This window comes from Bubalus bubalis, chromosome 11, assembly GCF_019923935.1.
Source record: "Bubalus bubalis isolate 160015118507 breed Murrah chromosome 11, NDDB_SH_1, whole genome shotgun sequence".
NCBI classification, from domain to species: Eukaryota; Metazoa; Chordata; class Mammalia; order Artiodactyla; family Bovidae; genus Bubalus; species Bubalus bubalis.
The window spans coordinates 91,764,672-91,789,261 of record NC_059167.1 but is presented as its reverse complement, the minus strand read 5'-3'; the positions used below and the strand labels follow the sequence as shown (position 1 = coordinate 91,789,261).

Sequence of the window (24,590 nt, the reverse complement as noted above, 5' to 3'; positions counted from 1 at the left end):
TTAGGCTGGAAAAAGGAACCAAGCTAGACACACAGGGGTGGCAAGAAGTCATTAGAGTAATGACCTAAAGCTTTACTTCCTCTTCTGTAAAGACAGAATCTTCAAGACTAAGCCAAGGGAAACAGACAAAAAGAAATAGAAGGTGCCTTATGTAAGCTAGGAAGGAGCCCTTCCAGTGGATTTCCAGTATGGTAGAAGGAACTCTAAGTCGAAGGAAGCCAGCTTGCTAACATTTAACAACAAATTTTAATGCATGACCAATATCAAAAGAACTATAAGGAAATGTGCAGCTTCTAGAAACAAAGTGGGAACTCAGAGTCAGGGCTGTAGATGGAAGCTGATGCCACAGCAGCTCATGGGAGATGGAAGATGGGTATAGGCCCTCCCAGTGGGAAACTGGGGTTCATGCACTATGTGGGTATAGCAGATACTTTTGGAAAGACCTAATACCCCCGAAGAAAGCCAGAAGCCTCAGAGAGCTACCCTCCTCATTAAAGGAGATGAAAAAACTTTCCTAGCCACTCCCCTGCAAATCAACAGAAAGCTTGATGTCTGTTTTGGGACATGGTTGACAGCAAATCATGGTTCCCCACAGCAAATCAAAGCTCCAAGCTTGTACAACATAAAGTCATGATATCTGAATCTGTGTTACACATAGAATGCAGAAACAAGCCCCAAAATTGACATAAAAACTAGCCTTAGAGCAGTAAAATCCCTAGGGCCCTGGCTGATATCACTTTGTGAAGACACTCCAAATCTCAGGGCCCGTGGGACACCCTCAAGCAAGGCCACTAAAGATATACTCATAAACAAAAATGTAATTTATATAAAGAAGCTACCCTGAGGAGATATGACAGATATTAAAATGAGTTCAGAAGGAGAAAAAGGAAAAAGTAGATGCCATAGTTAAGGGATAGGGCAATGTGGGGAAAAAAATATAGTCAGGTTTGAAAAAATAACTAAGTGAAATTTAGTCAGTGAAAAATTTAATAACTGACATCAAAAATAGATGAGCAAAACAGCTAGCAGGGGATTTATTGGCTAGAAGGTGTATCTAAGGAAATCATCTGGAATATAGCACAGAGAAAGAAAAATATGGAAAACAGGGACGAGAGGTTAAGAGTCAAAAAAGATTAAGAAAATCCAGTATTTGTTTAAGTGTAGTTACAAAGAAAGAATAGAAGGAACAGGAGCAGAGGAGAACTAAGAATTTTTCAGAACTGAGTAAAGATAGGAATCCTTGGGTAGAAGAAGTGCATGAGTCCCAGGCAGGGTAAAGCAGAACCTTCCTGAAGTTGTGGAGCAGATTAATCATGTTAAGTTTCTGAACAACTTTAAATACCAAGGAGTCAGCTATCACTTGGAATTAGGTTGAGCTCAGACCAAAGCAAACACAGGGAGATGGCCAAAACAGTGCTCTAATGACCAGCCACTCTGAAAGGCCATGTTGTCGCTTCAACCAAAGATGTCAAAACAAAGCAAAGTGTATTTGCCTGTCTACTTAAACAGTGTGCCTCTTTCAACTCTTTCGCACTAGGTCTGCACTGATATTGATGAGTGTCGAAACGGAGCATGTGTTCTTAATTCTATCTGTATTAACACTTTGGTAAGTATGTTTCATGGCTCTTGTTATTGATGACCAGTTATTAAAACAAGTGTGTGTCTATAAGTCATAACCCCAAGGCAGCAGAGAACATATGGGCATACTATATTTGATTTGCAAATGAGGATAAAAGTTTGTGCTGAGGGGCTTCCCTGGTGGTCCAGTGGTTAAGGCTCGACACTTTCAATGCAGGGGTTACGGGTTCAATCCATGGTTGAGGAACTAAGATGTCACATGCTGTGCAGCATGGCCAAAAAATAAAAAGTTTTGTGCTGAAAAAGTTTTTACTGTAAGAGTAATGGATAAGTAATTTTTTATATAAGAATAACTTTATGATGGAATTCCCTGACAGTCCAGTGGTTAGAACTCTGTGCTTTCAATGTTGAGGGCACAGGTTCAGTCCCTGGTCTGGGAACTAAGATCTCACAAGCAAGAGTAGCATGTCCAAAATAATCATTTTCAAAATGCCAGACTTGTTCTTTACCATCTCTCAAAGTCGCAGTGTTGGGCTTTTGGATGAATGTTTATTTAATAAAATATTAAATGATTCTTATGTTTTTTAAATAGGAAGAGCTTCTTAGTTTTGTGTTAATAGTTCAGTATTCCAGAATAGGCATTTTACTGGTGACAATTCCCAAATAGTATTCATTGTTTTTACAGAACTTCTCAAAAGTCATTTGTATTAAATTAAACTGCTTAACACTTAGGGGTCTAAATTTTAACTCTTTGGAAAAGGGCTTTATTTCTGGAAGTTCCTATTGACTCTTTCAAGGTGATAGATGTAGCAGAGTCAGGAAAGAACTAGTGGCTCCAGCTACCGCTGCTTCTCGCTTTCCCGGTGGTTCAGCAGTAAAAAAAAAATCCACCTGCCAATGAAGAAGATGTGGGTTCAGTCCCTGGGTCAGAAGATTCCCTGGAGAAGGAAGTAGCAACCCACTCCACATACTCTCGCCTCAGAAATCCCATGGACCGAGGAGCCCGGTGGGCTACAGTCCATGGGGTCGCAAAGAGTCGGACATGACTGAGCAACTAAACAACATCACTGCTTCTCACTTACTGTATGTCCCTGGGAAAGGTTTTAATCTCTAGCTTCCTAGTTTCCTTATATGTCAAAGCATTTTATAAATATTGCCATTTACTTTAATCCTTACAACAATCTGTCAGTAGGCACTATCATTATTCCCATTTTACAGCTGAAGGAGCTGAGGCCCAGTAAAGTTAAACAATTAGGCGAAGACCACACATGTCATAAGATGTCCAGTTTGCCTGCAGAACCGTTTTTATTCACGACACTGCCTGCTAATATACTGGGACTTCCTGCTTCTTAGCTTTTTACCAGGAGAAAGCTAGTCTGCAGAAATAGATCTGGGAGACACTGACATGAAGGTGATAACTAAAGCCACCCTGGGAGAAGAAAAGTAGGCAGTGGAATTGTCTAGAAAGTAGAACTCTAGAGAGCCTCAAAAATGAACAAGTAGGTGAAGGAAGATGAGCAGAGGAGCAAAGAAAAGCAGAGAACTGACCAAAGGCTGTGGTCCAGTGAGGCTGACAGAGCAAGAAATATCACTGGAGGGAATTTCCTGGCAGTCCAATGGTTAGGTCTCTTCCAGGGCCCAGGTTCAATCCCTGGTTAGGGAACTAAGATCCCACAAGCCCTGCGGTGCAGCAAAAAAAAAAAAAAAAAATAACCGAACTTCCCTGGTGGTCCAGTGGCTAAGACTCCATGTTCCCAGTGCAGAGGGCCTGGGTTCTATATCATATATGGTCAGAGAACTAAATCCCACATGGCACAGCTGAAGATTGTGTATGCCACAGCTAAGTCCTGCACAGCAAAATAAATAAATATTTTTTAAAAATCACTGGAGAACATCTTTTGAGCTTAGTGTTGAAGGAGTTGTGAGACTAAAATCACTGAATTGTATACTTTACATGGGTGTCTTTCATGGTATGTAAATTCTATCTCAGTAAAGCTGTCTTTAAGAAAAAAAATCAGGTTTGCCTTGGAAGTGCTATCCCAATGGACCTGACAGCTCATTTGCCAGGCTTCTTCCACACCAGCCCACCTCATCAGAAATCCTCAATGCTAGGCCACCAACAGTTCTCTGTCCATCACTTGATTAAAAAATAAATAAATAAATTTTTTTCTAATTTGCCTTTTAACCAAACCATATCCTTTGTCCTCAGAGTAAATTCTATCTCTCCACCTCCCAGGACTTCATTCAGATTTTCACCCCTTTCCACCTTACCCTCCACAGTGGAGCTGGCAAGACCAAGCAGCTCCCCAGCCAGCCTTCTTCTGCCTTTGGTTCTGTTCTCTCATGTCTCTGTGTCTGGCTGTGGCTTCCAGTCTGCTCGTGTCTCCCTCGATATTCACACAATGTTATAAGACACACACATAACAGAGGCAGGCGTGAGGCTCACTTCGTCCTGGCATCATCAAGTCCATGTACAAACAGACACCGTCATAGGCCCTTGGCTCCCAGGTCCGAGCATCGTCTTGCTCTGCTCCTTGCAGGGATCTTATCGCTGTGGGCCTTGCAAACCAGGGTACATCGGTGATCAGATGAGGGGCTGCAAAATGGAAAGAAACTGCAGAGATCCAGAACTGAACCCTTGCAGTGTGAACGCCCAGTGCATCGAAGAGAGGCAGGGGGATGTGACGTGCGTGGTAAGTCATCTGCTGCTTGCTTTGTCGTTTCCCCCCTTCCCTTTGAACCACCACTGCTCTCTGGTTTCTGCTTGCTTCAGAGTAAAAGCACTCAAAAACAAAAGCAATTCCATCAAAATAAACGAAGGATGTGGCTGTAACAGAGGCAGCTGAAGTTTGTGGGGAGCAATCTGAAGTCACCTACCCATCAGCCGCCTTTGCTGTCTCTCGGCCGTGGGGCAACAACATTTTCTTGAGCATGCTGGTGGTGGAGCCCCAGCTCCCATACATCCTCTGTGGGAGGCCCAGGAGGTGAGCCCCAAGACTCTGGGGAGACGCCTTCCCTTGACTAGTCCCTCGATAAGCTGCTGGTTTACATGAGCACACTGCTCTTCCTCATTGTCCTCACCCCGAGGACGTCCAGTTTCCAAGTCTGGCCTAACACTCCGGGAGATGAACTGCCCTGGAGGGGTGGCGGGCTGCTGTCAGAAGCCCTGGGAGTAAACCCTCCACCTTCCACAGCACCTGCTGTTCTCTGTGCCCGCCTCCGCCAGGCTCAGGAGGAGCTCGGTGGGTGCTCACCCTCCTTCCCGTGCAGCATCCGGCCCTGGAACTGCCTGGGGAGGAGAGGCCGGGGGAGAGGGCAGGGCACTTCAGCCTCGCGAGGGTCTCCCTCCACTCAGGTGTGGAGTGGGCCCTTGGTGAGGAATGGAGCTTGTTACTGCCATCCGTCCCCAAACCCCCAGCCCCAGAGTCCTGGGGCGGGAGTGGGGGCTTCTAGACATGGCTAAATAATCCGTCTTCAGCTGTTCACTTCCTGCTTCCTCCCTGGGGAGCCAGGCCCCTTAGAGTCTGGTGTAGCAGTCAGTCTGAGCAGCAGGATGGATTCTGGGAGACTTCTCCCTTCTTCATACCTCAGACTTCTTTACCTTTTTGTTCTCAAAATTTTCTACTATGAGCATATGGCTTTCAAATAGGAAGAATGAGGAGAATCAAAACCAAGTTAAAGAAATAACTGTAATACCATCCCCTCTCTCCAGTGGTACAAGTAATTTGTACAAGGTACTGACAAGGGAACGAGCTGGGTTGAAGGGGGAGAAAAAAACCAACAATTCCTTTAATTCCTATCAATGGGGCTTGTTTATTCCCATTGAGAGGCAAGCATATATCTATGTTTAAATCCTCATCTTTTGTGAACAAATTAACAACTCCCCTGGGATGGTGGGTGATGGGGCTCTTAATGTGTTTTTGAATTTGTAATAAGGCACAGCGACAGATGGTGAAGGATTAATACACTTGGAGTGACTACTAAAATAATTTAATCTGTCAGAAAATGGCTCATTAAAAACGTATTTGTTCCTAGAGGAAATTTTTTCTTCATTAAAATGAGTCAAGGACGATACCCCCATGGCTGTGCTTTCCAGGCCTTCTAAAGTCCTACTGAAACAACTGAGCAGAAATAAGGGTAGTTATAGGAGGGGTGTCTTTGGAACCCTGCCTTCTATGTCTCTGGTTGCAGAAGAGGGGTGCATGTGATTGAGAACAGACAGGCTGCAGCCTAGGAAGTCACCGGTCTTAAATCACCTTTTCTTGATTGATGAGGGCAGGAAATTTAATGTTAACTCGTGTCAAGCTTCTTTTCCCTTGGCCCTGACGCTGTTCCCCAGACTCTTACCCCACCTCCCTCCCCCACCTCACTGGTTCCTTGTCACTTTCCAGGCCGCCCTGTCCCTTGTTCCTTCTTCTGTTCTGCCTGTCCCTTCAGGTACCGATCCTGCTCCTGGGCTGAGCTCCCAGGTACCACCTCTTACCCCAGATGCCCTTATGGAAGGATTGCCTTTCTCTTAGGTTTATCATTATCTTTTAACCAGGCCCACTAGGATATGGATATGAGGGGGAGAACTCATGTTAACCAAATACATATGGCAGAAGACATTGAACTGGGACAGTGTTGAGTTCAAGTCCCAGCCCTGAGACCTTGGGCAAGAAGGGACTTCGCTGCTCTAAGTTGACTCTTGTGTAAAATTGGGTAATGATGACCTTGCATCATCACTGTAAGGACTGGAGAAAATGCCTGTAGAGTCTGGTCTGGAATAACTGTTACTTGAATGCCTATTCTACTGGCAGTGAAGGCCTCCCCTCAGCAGCTGGTGGTGGCAGGGAGCTTGGGTAGACTTTTTCAGAAGAATGGAGAACGCACAGACCCAGCAATGCACCTGTGGGAACCTTCTCCTCTTAGGGGATATGAACAGAGGTTAAGCACCTTGGAAGGTTCCCTGTGTGGTGGAAATTGATCTAGAAGACCGTTAGATACACAGATATGGGGCCAGGATAAGGAAAGTGCCTCAATAGCCTCTCTCCCGATGTGTGCATTTATTTCCACCGGACAATGTTTTGACAATAATCCCAAATTACAAATACTAATACAAATTAATACCCTTTGAACCAGGAATTCACACAAAGAAACCAGAAGGTCAAATGTACTAGAATTTGTCAAATGTGCAGGACAAATGTACTAGAATTCTTTGTGGCAGCATAGTTTGCAATAGAGAAAGGTTTTAACAACTTGACACCCACCAGTAGGGGACTAGTTGAATTAATTAAGGCACATGTATTCCAATTTATGTATAATAGATCTGTGCCCATTACAAAGAATGACACAAACCTACATGCAGTGATATGGAAAGAGTCCCAAGATGTAATGTTAATTTTTAGAACTCAGGGTGCAGAGTGGTATGCATGTATGCTACCAGTTGTGCTAAAGGGCAAAAAAAAAAGGAAAAGAATATGTGTTTGCTGGTCTCTGCCCAGCATGTCTCTGAAAGTATTCAAAAGAGCGGTTTGCCTGGATTCCTGAGCCCAGGAGCAGGAGGGAGCTTTCACTCTGCCTTTGTATCTTTTGAATTTTGAACCATTAGACTACAATATTCAAAACACAGCTTAATAGTTTTAAAATCCTCCCCACAAAGCCTCCTGGCTCTGGGCCTGTGTACAGGAGCAGAGGCCCTTGTAAGCCCCAGCCTCCCACCAGGCTCAGCGCCTGGGCGTTTGACAAGCTTTCTCTTCACAGTGTGGGGTCGGCTGGGCCGGTGACGGCTACATCTGTGGGAAGGATGTGGACATTGACGGTTACCCTGATGAGGAGCTGCCATGCTCGGCCAGAAACTGCAAAAAGGTGAGGGGACGAGCAGGAGAAGACACACGCAGACACACACGCGAGCACATATGCACACTCGCTCTGTGGCTTTCCAGAGCCACATCTTATATCAGGGAAGGGTTCTGTGGGTTCCATTCAGAATTGTATTTTTAAAGTAGCCGCATCTCAAATGTAGCAGAACAGCTATTGACAATAAAGTCAGATAGGTACAGTGTGTTGAGGTCAGAAATAGTTTTTGATTTAGATGGAGATGGGGTGGGGAAATGGGGAGAAGTTGGTAAAAGGGTACAGACTGTCCATTATGAGGTGAATAAGATCTATGGATCTAATGTAGTTAACACTGTATTGTATGCTTGAAATTTGCTAAGGGTAGAACTTACATGTTCTCAGCAAAATAAAGGTGGGGATAAATGTAAGGTGACAGATATGTTAATGAAATCAGTGGAAGCATCACTTCACAATATATACATGTATCAAATTATCACATTATACATTTTAAATGTCTTGCAATTTTGTCAGTTAAAATACCTCAGTAAAGCTGAAAAAAAGACAAACTTAGATGTCCCTCTGAGCTGTGTTTCTCCAACTTAGGACAACTGCAAGTATGTGCCAAATTCTGGCCAAGAAGATGCAGACAGGGATGGCATTGGAGACGCTTGTGATGAAGATGCTGATGGAGACGGGATCCTGAATGAGCAGGTAGGCACTTGCTTTGCTGGGAGGGTCTGGGAATGGCCACGTGCCAGAGATGGTAGAAGAAAGTCCATGAAGTTCACTGTTTATATGAATCATCCCAAATGTCCATTTCCACGCCTGTGTTTCCACAGCACTGTAACTTTTTCTTCTAAGATTCCGAAATGTTTAAAATTCAAAACTGAGGAGCTTTGACCGCCTGAGGTCTGACATCTCGTGCCAGCGGCAGGGGGGTGGGGTGGGAGGAGGTTGACTGGCATCCACCACAGGACCAGGCACACAGGGGGTCTCAGTAAATGTCGGTCTCGGGATCCTTTAGGATAACTGTGTCCTGACCCACAACGTGGACCAGAGGAACAGTGACAAAGACATCTTTGGGGATGCCTGTGATAACTGCCGGAACGTGCTGAATAATGACCAGAAAGACACTGACGGGGATGGGAAAGGAGATGCCTGTGATGACGACATGGATGGGGACGGTGGGTTTGCCTCGCGTTGTCTTTTCCTTGGGACCTATCTGCGCTTTTCTCCTTGTTCTCTCTTAGGAGCAGGAACAGAATTGCTGATTCTGAAGGCCTTCCTGCTTTGGGGGGTTCTACATGGCCTGAGCCTGGGGGACCCCAGGTCCACTTATTTTTGTCTACTTATTTCTCCCATGTTTAATAACCTTCATGCTCCAGGAACTCAACATCATTGCCAGACGCTGTAGGAGTCCCTTCAAGCAGTGTCTTCTCAAGGCTGTGTCTTTGGAGGACATCTGTCTTCTCAGACTACAGCTTCCTCCCTCCCACCGTCCTTCTCAAGCGTAAGAGCCCTAGAAGTGGAAGATTGAGGGAGAGGGGCAGAGCAGGGTCAAGCGCTATAGCCCCAGGTCAGGCTCCTCATGCAGAGAATCAGGTCTTTTCCCAGAGAGTGGAAAGGGCCATCAGGCAGGTGGCTGCATCAGCCAGCTCCAGGGTCCACTGAAGGGCCTCATACTTTGGTCTGTGTGAGTAGCACCCCTGGAGAACAATTCTAGAGCTCTGCAGGCCATAAGGAAGGACATTTCTTTCTGTATAGCTCCCATAAAACACAGATGATTGCCATCAAAGTATAGGCTGGATCTGATCATTTCTGAAAAACATATCACTTTATAGGACCTTGAAGGAGTATCCTTTTAGAAATACACTATACCCACCAACACCCTACTCCAGAAAATCCACACCTCTCTAAAATGCAACCTTACCTTCTATAAGCCGGACAGCTGGTAAACCAGCTCGGCAAAATGAACAGAAAAGGCCCTGAGTTGTAGCATTTGCATTTCCATGATATACATACCACTCCCACCATCCCTGGTTCCAAGGTACCAAGAGGAGATGACACAATTGAACAGGAAGCTGGGGAGAAATGATGTGAAGGGCCTGGCTCCAGCCCACCACCGCCCAAGCCCTGGGGCCCTGGTAGTAACAGACCCACGAGCTCCTCCCTCCCCAGGCTTGGCCCTCTTGATGCCTCATCTGGTCACAGTGATAGCCCTCAACACCTTGGACAGATTCTAACTCGCTGGATAAATGCCTCAAGTCACTGTTCGTTTTTCAGCCTCCCAGAATTCATCCTTTGATGTTACCTCAAGATAACTGCACCCCTGGAGAAGGGAATGGCTACCCACTCCAGTGTTCTTGCCTGGAAAATCCCATGGACAGAGGAGCCTGGCAGGGCTACAGTCCAGGGGTCACAGAGAGTTGGACATGACTGAGCACGCACACACAGCAGATAACTGCTGGAAGGGGTAGTGCTCCCCGAGGATGGCCTGGGCGGATGCCACTCCCTGCGTGCTGGCCTAATCGCTACAAGTCCTGAAAGTTTGTGCCCCAGACCTTTCTGTGACGTTCGCCTGACTCAGGGAAGCATTCCTCTCTTGAAGGAATAAAAAACATCCTGGACAACTGCCAGAAAGTTCCCAATAGTGACCAAGAAGACAGAGACGGTGACGGTGTGGGGGACGCCTGTGACAGCTGTCCCGAGGTCAGCAACCCGAACCAGGTTAGTAGGACACAAGGGAAGCCGAACCCCAGGCTGAGTGCCCCGTGCAAAGACGCACTTTATGACCAGCATCTGGAAGAACCCAGCAGAGCCCACCAGCCACGTTTGCTGCTGCTGCCTTCCTCCTAACAGCAGAGGTGATAATGTTGTATACGTAGGACTGGAGGTGATGGGAGGGACACTGCAGGACATCTGGGGCCCGCTGACTCATCTCACAGGCTGTAGAGTCCCTCTGATGTCAGCCTTGGAATCTAAGGAGGCCCAGAACAAGTTTTTTTTTTTCTGCTGAAAGGAAAATGTAACGGAAATTAACTATGGGGAGCCTCATGTCCCTTTCATCCCCAAACCCCTGTGTATGGACATTTCAAATTAGGTTCAGTCAGCGATGTGCAGTTTCTCTTCTCTCTCCTCCTTCCTGTCTGGATCCTTGGGTGTGACGTGTCACGTATTTTGAAAGCCCTGGGAAGGGGTCGTCATTGTTGCCCTCTGACTCACTCCCGTTCTGGCTCCGCTCCAAAATGCAGAAGCAAAGCAAAACCTGCTTGCTTCATCCTCGTGTCTGTGGTTGGCCCCCTTCCGACCTGTGCCGGAGGGCCACGTCTGCACCTGCCCCCACACTGCCCCGGCGCCCTTCTCCAGGCAGCTCATCTGGTGTGTAGGCAGCCCGTCCTTGGAGCTTGATATTTTGGAAGGCTTTTTTGAAAATTCAGCATTGTGCCTACACCAATATGGTGTTGTCCTTTTGCAGCTTGCACCACCCCAATTTCAAAGAAATAATTCCTGAGATCCAGTGATGATGGGCCAGGTCTGCCTTCTCCGGAACGTTCTGTGCAGGCCTAGGGATAAATAACACGTTCTGTTCCCTTTGCAGTCTGACGTGGATAATGATCTGGTTGGGGACTCCTGTGACACCAATCAGGACAGGTATGGCATGTCTCCCAACTGCATAGGACCAGATGAAAAATCCAGAGGGAGTTTTCTCTCTCAGAGCTTTCTGCTGCTACCATGCTTTGGGGGCTCTCTGGGTAGATTGAGTTGCTAGAGGAACAATAGCTGTCTTTGGTCAGGGTCACTGCACCTCTGTGGATGGGGGAGTTGACTGTATCAGGAGGGGCCACGAGGCACTCGAGCAACTGAGACTCCATCACAGGAGAGGTTGTGTGGCATCCCTTGTTAGAGATGGGCTCTGGAGCAACACACCTGGATGTAAATCCCAGTTCTCCACTTAACACATCAGCTGCCCATCTCTCTGTGCCTCTATTTCCTCATCTGTAAAATGGGGCTAAAACTGGAATGTAGCTCTTAGGACTGTTGGGAAGGTTGAGCTAGTTTTATGGAAAGTACATGTCACAGTTTCTTTTACATGGATATTAGCTCTTTTGCTATTATATATTCTTTCAGCTCAGGGAAGCTTCACCATCAGCCCCAAATAGAGACCTGCCAGCTTGCTGAGAGATCTTTGTGATTTCATTGTCTCTGGAATCATTTCGTTCAGTTTTCTTGGGTGGAATTGTTCTATGCAAATGAATGCTGTCAGCCCTTCTAGTCCCACATGGATGGAGGCCTATGTAAGGACAAAGAGCTGGATCCAATGCTATAAGAACATCAAAAACGTAGACATGGGCAGCTCTGCTAGAGGCATCTGCGGTCCGAGACTCTGGACCCTGTCATCTCCATAGGGAATCATAGGGGGAGCAGGACAGGGATGAGGGAGGGAAAGGGGCCTGAAAGGCAAAAGGAACAAGGTAGCTTCCCTCCTCAACCTCTCCTTAGAGGCTGCCCTACAGCCAGCAGCTCTGAAGCCCAGCCTTGCTCAAGGATAGATCCTGTCAAGCCCCATCTCCATCCACGTGCTCCATGTCCTTGCTGCAGAGTACATGCTGGCTAAGTGAACGTCAACATACTTCTCAGTCTGTCTCAATTTCTTCATCTGCAAAGTAGAGATAATTGCATGCCTCTTAAAAGTGATGGTGCAAATGAAAGATAATGTGGGTAAAGCTCCCAGCACAGTACTGGCCCCTGGGTGACCTGCAGAAAATGGTAAGTGAGGTATTTTTGTTCCCACAGCATGAGGAGAGGCGAGTCCGTGACAGGCTGACACAGGATATCTCTGTTGTTGAGTGGAAGGTGGGACTGGTACCCTGACAACTTCCCTCTGTGATGAGCATCACGAATGTTCCCTGTTGCAGGTCATCCTGCACTCTAATTGCCATCTGAGTGCTTTCTAAAATATCCTGTCCCACCAGCCTCTAGAAGTTGCCTAAAATAAATGACTCATTTGCTACATTTTAATTCCCACAGACTTGAGGACAGAAACTACTTGGTTTTGCATAAAAACGTTCGGGGCTATATGGCATGGTTGCTGACGGCAATAGCTCAGGCTTATGTTTTGGAAAACAGCCCTGCCACAGGCCCAGGAATCCCGCTGTTGGAGCCGACCTCACTTTCCCTGGGTCCCATCTGGGAAGCCTGGCCTGAAGGGCATGCACTGGTCCCTGGCCTCCTTTTCCCATCCCACTGTGGGGGTAGTTGTTGGCCCAGGATGGGCCATGGGTAGAACTGGTGAAAGGAATATCTGCTCTAATCCCGAGTAGCCATAGGAGGCCACTCAGGGAAGCCTGGGGACAGGGCACACTCTTCCCCTGGTTGCTGTCAGGCCTGGAAAGAAATTGAGACTCAGAGACTGAGAAGTATGTTGAAGGCCACTTCTTATGCACTCACAGCTGATGCTTCTCGGGTCTACTGGCCAGGCATGGTGAAGAGTATTAGAAAAGGAAACACCATAGGGCCTCCCAAGGGCCAGGCCCCTGGAAGTGGTTTTTCATGTATAAAAATGTAATATGCACTATTCTAATCAGCCTTCAGTCTTCAAGCCTGTGAGGTGGGCTGTTACTGTCCGCATGGCACAGAGGGGGATGCCAAGTGTCATGTTGGGGCCACGCGCACAGCTGGGCCAGGGCTCTCAGCCAGCACTTTGGTGCCCTGCCCCTCCCTCTGTTCCACTCCCAGAGTCTCTGCAGGGATCGTAGTCGTGCCAGGGACTGAAAGGAGCATCTGGTCACGGAATCACAGAAATTGACCCTTATTTTGAATAGAAAAGATCTACTTGTTGCAACAGGTCGGGGAAGTAGGAAATGGTCTCTGAGGCCCATAAGGCAGCCTTATCTCAGGACCTGTGAAAGTCGCTCAGTCGTGTCCGACTCTGTGACCCCAAGGACTGCAGCCCGCCAGGCTCCTCTGTCCATTGAATCCTCCAGGCAAGAGTACTGGAGTGGGTTGCCATGCCCTCCAAGGGATCTTCCCGACCCAGGGAGCAAACCTGGGTTTCTTGCATTGTGGGCAGATTCTTTACTGTCTGAGCCACCAGGGAAGCTTGATAAAAGACCAAGCCTGGTTAAGACCCCAAACCCAACCCCCCCCACCCCAAGAACTGGCCTCCTCGTGTCCCCTGCTGAGCTGTGACGTAGCCCCTCCCTCCCTTCTCCCACAGCGACGGAGACGGGCACCAGGACAGCACAGACAACTGCCCCACCGTCATCAACAGTGCCCAGCTGGACACGGACAAGGATGGGATTGGCGATGAGTGTGACGACGACGACGACAACGATGGCATCCCCGACTTGGTACCCCCTGGCCCGGACAACTGCCGGCTGGTCCCCAACCCCGCCCAGGAGGACAGCAACAGTAAGCGGGCTCGGCCCAGGGCTCCCCTCAGCCAGGCTCACGGCGGCCCACCTCTGTCAGGGTCCAGCTCCTCCGAGCAGCCGCAGCTTGTGTGGACAGGAGAGCCCTGGGAGCCACGCGTCTCCAGCTGTCAGAGGCGGGCACAGCCCTGGGCTGAGACCACACGGGGCAGGGAAGCAACCACGCGCTCCCCCTTGGGGCCTGCCCACCCGTTTCACCAGTGTCCCAGCGGGAGCAGGAGGGAGAGGAGGCCAGGGCAGCACAGGCGGGGGTGGGGTTTACAGGCTCTGATGCCTGCAGGGGACAGGTGTGCACAGGGCCAGAAATGAGATGGCAGAGTTGTGAGCACGATGGTAAGCGTGTCTATGCCGCATACTCAAATTCAAGTCTTGATACTAATACCATCCTGTTAGCTGGACAAAAGACACTTTGGGCTAGATTCAGCCTAAGGGTCACTGTAAATTATTCTGAGAGAGTGTCTGGTGGCCATAATTTCTCTGCTTTTTATGTGTCATAGTCCAGAAAGTACTGCAGACATTTGCTTACGTAAGGTCAGACTTAATATCCACCCGTCGTTGAGGTGCGATCCTAGAGGACACCCAGGGTTTCTTGTCAGGTCAGCTTTGAACAGTTACCCTCACGCTGCTGCTGGCAAGTCCATCTGACCACCTGCAGTGGGATTCACCCACCCACCACGAGGACCCCGGGGCCAGCTCAGCCACAGCTGACTCCAGGACTTCTCTCTCCATGCAGGCTGAAGACCTAGCCCTGGCGCTGGGCTCTCTTTGGCTCCTGTCACAGAGTGGGTGGTGTGGGGGTGGTGGGCATTACCCAGCTCCCCTCCTCCATTCCCTCAGGTGATGGAGTGGGAGACATCTGTGAGGCAGACTTTGACCAGGACCAGGTCATTGATCGGATAGACGTGTGCCCAGAGAACGCAGAGGTCACCCTGACTGACTTCAGGGCCTATCAGACCGTGGTCCTGGACCCTGAAGGGGATGCCCAGATCGACCCCAACTGGGTGGTCCTGAACCAGGTGAGTGCCATGGGGCTGGCGATGGCTCAGCTTTGCCTCTCAACACAGGCTTTTTTTTAAAACTAATTTTTATTGGAGTATAATTGCTTTATAATGTTGTGTTAGTTTCTGCTGTACAGCAAAGTGGATCACCCAGACATACACATATCCCCTCCCTTTGGCCCTCCTTCCCATTCAGGTCTGAGTAGAGTTCCCTGAGTAGGTTCTCACTAGTTACCATTTCATACACGGTATCACTAGTATGTAGGTGTCAATCCCAGTCTCCCAATTCCTCCCCCCAACACAGGCCCTTCTGAGAGAAGTGGGTTAGAGGGTGCCGACCGTGAGCCAGGCACTCTCCCACGTCACATTTATTCCCCACAACAGTCCTGTTGACGGAGCACTTTAATTAGCCTCATTTTACAGATGTTGAGCTCGAGTCTTACAAAGCTTGAATGATTCCTCATGGTAGCACGGCAGGTAAGCAGCTGAGACTGCTGGATTTGGGGCCCAGGCAGTCTCCCTAGACCCATGCTCCCAGTCTCTGCAGCAGGTGCCCCTGTGCGTTCGCCTCCTTGTGGAACTAAAGAAGGCAGGCACAGAGAGGCTTAGTAGACTTTCCAGCGTCACCCAGCAGGCCACATTCATTAAAAGCATATGTATGTTGGGCTGCCGTCTATGGGGTCACACAGAGTCGGACACGACTGAAGCAACTTAGCAGCAGCAGCAGCAGCATGCATTAATATACGACATTCATTTTTCTCTTTCTGACTTACTTCGCTCTGAATAACAGGCTCTAGGTTCATCCACCTCAGTTCAGCTGACTCAAATTTGTTCCTTTTTGTGGCTAGAAAAATGGTTACTGGTGAACCTATTTGCAGGGCAGGAGTAGAGACACAGACATAGAGAACAGACTTATGGACACGAGGGAGGGAGGAGGTGGGACAAACTGAGAGAGCAGCGCTGAGACGTGTATATTACCATATGCAAAATAGATGGCTAGGAGGGCATTGGTGTGTAACACAGCTCAACCCCATGTTCCGCAGCCCAGAGGGGTGGGAGGGAGGTTCAGGAGGGAGGGGACCTATGTATACTTACAGCTGATTCATGTTGTTGTATGGCAGAAACCTGGAGGAGGAAATGGCACCCACTCTAGTATTCTTGCCTGGAAGATCTCAGGGACAGAGGAGGGTGGCGGACTACAGTCCATGGGGTTGCAAAGAGTCGGACACGACTGAGCGACTGAACAAGAGCAACATGGCAGAAACCAGCGCAGTATTGTAAAACAATTATTCTCCAATTAAAAATTAAAAAAAAAAATTTAAAGCATATGTTCTCTAATTAAGAGTCTATTGAATCAACTCAAGTGACAGTTTTAGCAAAACTGTTTCTACTCAACACTGAGGTTTTGTTTTGTTGAAAAGTGTATGTTTCACATAACAAGGTAAGGCAGTTCTTCAAATAATGAAATCTTTACATGGAGCTCAGACATCACTGACTTCTCACCGGTGATGCCCGAGAATCTGAGCTTCCTCGAGCTTATTCCATCCCCTCTGAGGTTAATCTTAACTCCTGCATTTCTCTCTGCAGGGCATGGAGATTGTGCAGACCATGAACAGCGATCCTGGCCTGGCAGTGGGTATGTCCAGGGCCTCAGTCACCACTTGTGTGGAATTCACTCTTTCCAGCTACCCGCGTGGCTTGTCTGTTTTTCTCATCTGCTTTGATCTTTACAGGGTACACGGCTTTTAACGGAGTTGACTTTGAAGGGACCTTCCACGTCAACACCCAGACGGACGATGACTACGCCGGCTTCATCTTTGGTTACCAGGACAGCTCCAGCTTCTACGTGGTCATGTGGAAGCAGACAGAGCAGACGTACTGGCAGGCCACCCCGTTCCGAGCTGTTGCGGAACCTGGCATTCAGCTCAAGGTACTTGTCTCCCTTTCTTCTGGGCCCTTCACCCTCCTTTTAAATTCTGTGTTCTCCCATATGGCATTTATTCATTAAGAAATCGATGCATTTGTGCTCAAATCTGGGAACTCTGCAGCCCATCCAGGGGGCCATGCCTTCGCTTCTCTGTACGAGCTGCATGCTCCCCTCTGGGTGAAAACGTCTGACCCCAGAGGTGGGGAAGATTTAGGGGTACATCTTCGGGCACAATACCCTTGGAAACTGACTAATGTGTTTCCTCGGGTGGCCAACTTTGTACAGGAGGGCTGGGAAACCATGTCCGTCACTCCTGCTGGGAGGAAAGGCAGAGGTCAGAGCCCTCCTTGGCCAAATGTGGGGAGCGATGGGGCTGACAGCAGGGAAAGCACGGACCAAGGTAGTGGAATGCCAGCCAGTGCTGATCACTGAAGGCTGGGGATGACCACAGCAGAAATGGCACTGAGGCGTTTATGCCTTGTGTCCAGATTCAAGGCTGCTGGTTGCACCCATGAATCCCAACCCCATCACCACCCCAGGGATACGGGATGCAGAAAGTGCAGTCTTTGTATCTAAGACCTTGCTCGTGTCGTTGTCCAGGCCGTGAAGTCCAAGACGGGTCCAGGGGAGCATCTCCGCAACTCGCTGTGGCACACGGGGGACACCAGTGACCAGGTCAGGCTGCTGTGGAAGGACTCCAGGAACGTGGGCTGGAAGGACAAGGTGTCCTACCGCTGGTTCCTGCAGCACCGGCCCCAGGTGGGCTACATCAGGTAGGCGCTGCGCCCCCTCCTCCCACATCTCAGAGCCTTCGCTTCCCTGAGCAGACAGCTCCCGAGGGCGAGCCAGGAACTCAGGCTCCCAGGAAAGAGGTAGGAGGAGGACACCCGGCTCAGACTGACCACCTGGATGGTAGGGCCACACTGGGGGGTAGAAGGACCTTCTGTGGGGGAGGCCTGGGCACCAGACCAGTCTGCCCCTCTGACCCGTGTGAGGCAAGACTGACTCTCATCCGCCCTCCTGTGTGGTCCCTCTGGACCCTGTATCATCACTTACCTCAGCATTTCATGCTGCAGTGAGTCCCTCATGGTCTGATAAACTCCACAAGAGCAGCACCCGTGTCTCATTTTATCTTGGTCTCCCCTGTGCCTGACATAGGAATGACATATACTGCCCTCGGCATGAACTGACCCTCTTGTGAGCCCACGTTCTGCCTTATTTCCCTGCCAAAGTGTTAGTTGCTCAGTCAAGTCCAACTCTTTGCAACCCCCTGGACTGTAGCCCACTGGACTCCTCTGTTCATGGGATTCTCCAGGCAAGAATACTGGAGTGGGTTGCCATGCCCTCCCCCAGTGAATCTTCCCCACCCAGGGACTGAACGTGGGTCTCCCACATTGAAGATGAATTCTTTACTGTCTGAGTCACAAGGGAAGCCCTTGGAATTTCCCTGTAGGACTGTTTAAAAAAACAAACACCTATACTCAGAAGCTAGGATATATTAGAACCACATCTTTGACATGTAGTCAGTGTACTTTGGAGAAGGAAATGGCAACCCACTCTGGTATTCTTGCCTGGAGAATCCCAGGGACAGGAGCCTAGTGGGCTGCCATCTATGGGGTCACACAGAGCCGGACACGACTGAAGTGACTTAGCAGCAGCAGCAGCAGCAATGTACTTTCTTTTTTTTTTTTTTTTTTTTTTGTACTTTCTTTCTCATTCCTCAGACTTGCAGATCCACACCAGCTTATGTAGCACTTCTTTAGGAAGGCGTGCTGATTGCATTTTCCTGACTGGGTCAGGAAAGCTGCCGAGTGGAAAAAAGGAAATCATGAAAGCTAATTCATACTTTGTCTCTCTTTGAGACTTTACACCAAAAGTGATATCTGCCTAGAGGGAGGTTGTCATATTCTCAGCCCTATTAAGCTGCATGCCCCCTTTTTTATAACAAATATTTTGAAATGCCGCCTCTTTCATCCCAAATGAAGTCATAGAAAATATTACCTACCTGCATGATGTTAAGGATCAATCTGATCCCTAATGGAGAGATAAGATTTATAACAAAATCGTGTAAGTGCTTGGACACAACTGTAGCAGAACCCACAGTGAGGTTGCTGCTGGCCCGTGTACCTAGAATCACTGCAGAGGTGATGTCCTGCTACAGCTCGTGGGTTGTGGCCACAACGTGGTATTGCCAGCAGTGTTGTGAATTTCTAAAATAATGAACAGCTACAGAGAAGGACAAATATCGTATGATACCTCCTATGTGGGGAGTCTAATAAAAGGGTACAGGTGAACTTTGTTACAAAACAGAAGCAGTAGACGTGGAAAACAACCTTATGGTTACCAGGGGGGAAAAGGATAGATTGGGAGGTCAGAACTGACATATGCACACTACTGTTTATAAAATAGATAATAAGGACCTACCGTATATAGCACAGGGAACTCTACTCAGTACTCTGTAATGTCCTTTATGGGAAAAGAATCTAAAAAGAGTGGATATAGGTATAACTGACCTACTTTGCTATGCAGCAGAAAGTAAGACAACATTGTAAATCAACCATACTCCAATAAGATGAATAGTGAACAGCTTAATTTTTAAACAGGACAATGAAGTATAGTTGACTTGAACAATTCAGGGGGTGGTTCCCAGACCTGCAATGGACAAAAATCCACAGATGCTCAAGTCCCATGGTCGGTCTTCTGTATCTGTGGTTCATATCTGCAGATTCAACTACCCGCAGATCATGTAGTGAAATAGTATTTATGGGGGGTGGGGGGAAATCCACATATTGGTGGGCCCATGCAAACCCACATTGTTTTAAGAGTCAAATGTACTCAACAGTTTATCAGTTTACCCTGGAAAAAAATCAGCTGATATTAGTGCAAAAATACTTGATATTCACACCTGAGTTGGGTTTTAAGCACAGATAACTAGAAACAGGCCAAGGGTCTGTTCCTACCCAAGGGTCTGAAGGAGCACCCCAAAGGTGTCTGGATGCAGGACAGGTTTTCATTGTTCTCTCCAGGGCCTTGTAAGCCACCCAACTTCCCTGCCTTCTGCCACTAAATGCCATGGTTACAGCCCCAAATGCCGCCCCACCCACATTTCTAAAATCCTGCTTAGGGAATGCTGTTCCTCCTGAGGAAAATCATTGCTCCTGGATCCCAAAGAGCAGTGGTTTTTAAGCATGATGTCTGGACAGGGTAACTCACTGCACAGTGAAGTCACAAAGCCTCTTGGTCCTGGGTCGTATTGTGCTTTCTGACTCATCAGCGAGGACCCATTGAGTTGGACTCAGTGCCCAACCTCATCTAGGCCTTTCGAGGGACAAAAGAAGGGCAGATGTGAACAGGTGGTCCCTGACCTCATGGATCTCCCAGTCTAGCAGGGAAAGGGGAAAAGAGCAGCCGGAAGCACAGCCCAGGTCTGAGAAAAGTGGAAGATGAAACAGAGCAAAGACGTAGGTGGCCAAGAAGTAGGACCCCCTGTCTCCTGATGGGTGGTTCCTCCTGACCTTGGTTTGAAACCCACTCTGGCTGTGTTGTCCACAGGGTGCGATTTTATGAAGGCTCTGAGTTGGTGGCTGATTCTGGGGTCACCATAGACACTACCATGCGTGGAGGCCGGCTCGGCGTGTTCTGCTTCTCCCAGGAAAACATCATTTGGTCCAACCTGAAATATCGCTGCAATGGTAATGTACATTCTTGTTACTGAATAGTATTACTACTAGAAAGAAAATCAAACAATGCCACCTTATTGTATAGCACACATCTCTCCCAGAAGCCGAAAGTCATGCCACATATTCCTGAAATCTGAGGGTCCCTCTGTGATCCAAGCAAAAGGCAGATCTCATGTTTCCTATTTGATAGATGAGGAGATGGAACCCTAGAGAATTAAACTATTAAACTGCTTGGCTTGGGACATAGGGTTCTGCGAGAGATGGAGGCAGATTTAATTGAGAGGCAGCCTTCATTTTCATATAGCTCAAACACAATCATAAACTCAAAACCCATTCTGCCTGCTCATTTTCTTTTGGCCTGTGAATGACGCTCCTGGGCTTTAAGCCAACAGTTCGCAAAGCTGCCTGAGGTAGAAAATGGCTGCGGGGTTGGGGAGTATGGGGGGTGGTTCTTTGGGGGCTTGTTGGGCGGGCTGACAGCGACCCCTACAGGATGCCTCCCAGCTCAAGATGCACTAGGGCTGGAGGGAGCCTTCCTAATGCCCCTGTGCCTGTCCCCCTTTGCAGACACCATCCCAGAGGACTTCCAAGAATTTCAGACCCAGAGTTTTGATCGCCTGGATAAATAAATGGAGGACGCAATCTGTAACTGCTTTTCCAAACACTAAAGTCATATGTTTTTTAACTTCCTACAATTTTCTTTGTATACAGTGTGGCTTTCTTTTTGCCCACCCAGATATACCAAACTTCTTATATGAATGTGGCAATAAAGAAGAGATGATTTCTAAAAACCATGTTACCCAGACATCACTCCCACGTGACTCAGGCTTTGACGGGGACTCTGCTGTTCTCTGTGGAATCCACAGACAATCGCCAGGGGATCTTTCTTCCTCAGTCGTGAGGTTGACCATGTACATCAGTCAGAAGGCTCAGGCCAAAGGTCTCACCTTCTGTTTCTTTCACAGAGAAGCCTGACAGTTCCTCACCTCAGCAGCCTCCTTATTTGGGGTAAGGAACCTCAGAAACACTGCTCAGGGACACTATTCCTATGAAGACTTTTCCTGACCGATCCTGGGTCGTTTGTCCAATTCTTTCTTATACCCTCTCCACCCCACACGCCTTCCACCCAGACCTCTACCAGTACGTCCAACAATTGTGCTTTTTTATATATTTGGCTCCCCCTAGTGGAATGTCAGCTAATAGAGAATTAAAGGACCACGTCTTACTACAATCTATATACTCTGAATACCTGGTATGGAGACTACCTGTCCATTTTTTGCTAGATGGCTGACTCTTAAGTAATAAGGACAATAATGTATATGGATATGAGCCCTCCTCCAGCTCAGAAAGCTGCTCACAACATACACTATCTATGGTGGTATCAGCAGCCTCACTTTATGTTCAGGACAGAAACTTGCCTGATTTTTACATTAGTTCTTCTCCCATTTCATTTGTAAGGCAAATGATCCAGGCAAATTTTTTAAATAAATTCCCTTAGATTTCTGTTTCAAGGAATATTGCTGGGCAGCAATATATTCTCCGATTCCAGAATTCCTGGAAATACCTTAAGTCATAAATAAAGGATAAACACTGTCACCATCATTTCATTATGATTTCGGCAGAAACTACAGCGGCATATGCATGACCGATGCAAGACGTGGAGGATTTCGGTCCACCTCACATGTAAAGCCTACGGGTGTAGGTTGCTTCAAAAGTCGGGACTAGGGTCTTCGATCAGGGTCTTCAGTGACGGGACACAGCTTGGGCCTGTCCACCAACCCCCTGCTTGCTGACACTGTCTAATCGCCCAGGCAGACCCTGCTACAGGAGCCGCCTCCCAGGGTCACGGGGCCGCACGGCTACTGTTACACATCTATAGATTGATCCCAATTCAAGAGAGTCCAGGAAGGAGACGTAAACTCGTGTGGTTGGAGAATGTCATCTCTCAATCCTCCCCCCTTTTCCTTGCTTTCTGTGTCTCACTGAAAGGTTATTTCCTGAGCCCTAAGGCCTTCAGGAGCCCTCGGGCCCTCCTGGTCCTCCACCCACTCTATGGTATAGAGTATACCTTTATAGGTATAAAAGCTATTTTATACTATAACATTTTAGTGCCCTTTCTCTGGAGGCCTTGGCACTTTACCAGGCGATATGTGATGAAGGCCAAAGACTCTCGGGATTTCATGCTAGTCACTGAATTGCATGCCAAACCCTCTACCTTGAAATATTAATACACTCATTTGTAAGAGGAAAATGTGTTAGTTGATCAGATATGGATGTTAATTGGAGCTGAAGTCTTATGGTATCTTGATCTGACTTTCAGTGACACTGGTGTACTTACCAGATCTCTCCTGTGCTCCTGTATTTCCTGTACACTTCCTCCCTGAGGCTGGCAGGACGTGGAGGCAGCCTCCCTGCTGGGCATCCCTCCCTAAAAGTAGCAGTCCACAGGAAAATCTCTAGATAATCAACACTGTGGTGTCTATGAACACGACAGTACCGTGGGCTCACAGGACATTTAGAACATAATTCCATACCTCAGAAGCCTATTAACATTGTGTATGTAACTTTTGCATTCCCACCAATTAGAGGGCAAAGTAGAACAGGTAGCCCCCCTGGTGTGTTTAAACCAGAGCATGCCAGTTCTTGAGAGCTAGTCTTGGAAATTTTGTGAGCCAGCTGTTAAATCTGTTGAAAGTTTGAAATTAGCCATCATGGTATTTACACCACAGAAATCAGCAAACACTACAAATTAGATCTCCAGATTGCTGACTGCCAAGCATTTACCAACACAGGACTGGGTACTCTCACCTTATTCCTAGTCATTCTTCATCATTGAAAGCTGGTGTAGAAAGCTTGAAACGTTCAGAAAACTTCTTGTTTAAGAAGTAGAGAAGTACTCCTGAAAGAAAACTTAGGAAAGAAGCTCTTTGATCTTGGCAATGACTTTTTTTGGGGTATGATACCAAAAGCATAAACAACAAAAGCAAAAATCAACACATGGGACTATATCAAATTCACAAGTTCTGCACCAGAAAAGAAACAATTAACAAAATGAAAAAGACAATTTTTGGGAGAATGGGGGAAAAATTTTGTAAACTGTATATTGGATAAGGGATTAATATCCAAAAATACATATATTGAAAAACCATTCAACTCGATAACAATGAAAACAATCCCGTTTTTAAATGAGCAGAGAACTAAATTGACGGTTTTCCGAAAAGACATCAATTGGCCAACAGATACATGAAAAGATGTTCAATATCAGCACGCGTGAGAGATGCAAATCAAAACCACAGTGAGAGTCATCCCATCTATTAGAATGGTTATCATCAAAACGACAAGAGATGCTGGCCAGGATGTGGTGAACAGAGAACCCTTATATACTGTTTGAATGTAAATTGGTCCAGCCACTGTGGAAAACAGTATGCAGTTTCCTCAAAAACTTAAAGATCTACCATAAGATTCACCAATTCCAGTTCGCAGTATATATCAAGAGGAATGAAAATAGTATGTCAAAGCAATATATGCACTCCCGTGTTTATTGCAGCATTATTCACAATAGCCAGGATATGGAAAGAACTTAAATGTCCAGTGGATGAATGGATAAAAAAAGATGTGGTATATAGACAATGGAATATTATTCAGGCACAAGAAAGGATCTCCTGCCATTTGTAACAACATGGATGGACTTTGAGCATTATGCAAAGTCAGACACAGAAAGACAAATACTGTGATATCCCTTATATGTCAATCTAAAAAAGTTAAACTTTTGAAAAACAGAGTAAAATGGTAGTTACCAGTGGATGGGGAGTGAGGGGATAAGACTGCTATTGTTTAAGGATAGAAATTTGCAGTGAGAAGTAAATAAGTCATAGAGATCCAACACACGGTACAGTAAATCTACACGAAAATATCGTACTCCAATCATCAAACCAACTGAGACTAAAACTTAATTATCCCAACTGCTAAAAAGAAATGATAATTACATAATATGATAGAGGTGCCAAATTCCACTGTAACAGCAATTACAACATACAAGTATCAAATTAACACATTGTACACCTTAATTTCACACGTTACATGTCAAACAGATTCAATTTAAAACAGCAAAGAAGTGCAAAAGTTGTGAAAATCAGGAAGCACTTGAGAGAGGCTAGTC

The 24,590-nt window shown here is 47.2% G+C and overlaps 1 protein-coding gene across 1 annotated transcript in view; it reads left to right on the top strand.

Moving 5' to 3' along the window:
* Nucleotides 1-21,222, top strand: part of THBS4 (thrombospondin 4) — a 53,717-nt gene extending 32,495 nt beyond the window's left edge. The window contains exons 9-22 of the mRNA XM_006053983.4: nt 1,538-1,606; nt 4,119-4,271; nt 7,321-7,425; nt 7,999-8,106; nt 8,420-8,579; nt 10,004-10,122; nt 10,994-11,046; nt 13,613-13,806; nt 14,664-14,842; nt 16,412-16,460; nt 16,558-16,754; nt 17,352-17,524; nt 20,304-20,443; nt 20,999-21,222. Of these exons, the coding sequence (XP_006054045.4) occupies nt 1,538-1,606; nt 4,119-4,271; nt 7,321-7,425; nt 7,999-8,106; nt 8,420-8,579; nt 10,004-10,122; nt 10,994-11,046; nt 13,613-13,806; nt 14,664-14,842; nt 16,412-16,460; nt 16,558-16,754; nt 17,352-17,524; nt 20,304-20,443; nt 20,999-21,060 (1,761 nt within the window). The 3' untranslated portion in view covers nt 21,061-21,222. The remainder of the gene's footprint in view (nt 1-1,537; nt 1,607-4,118; nt 4,272-7,320; nt 7,426-7,998; nt 8,107-8,419; nt 8,580-10,003; nt 10,123-10,993; nt 11,047-13,612; nt 13,807-14,663; nt 14,843-16,411; nt 16,461-16,557; nt 16,755-17,351; nt 17,525-20,303; nt 20,444-20,998) is intronic.
* Nucleotides 21,223-24,590: the final 3,368 nt, after the last annotated feature.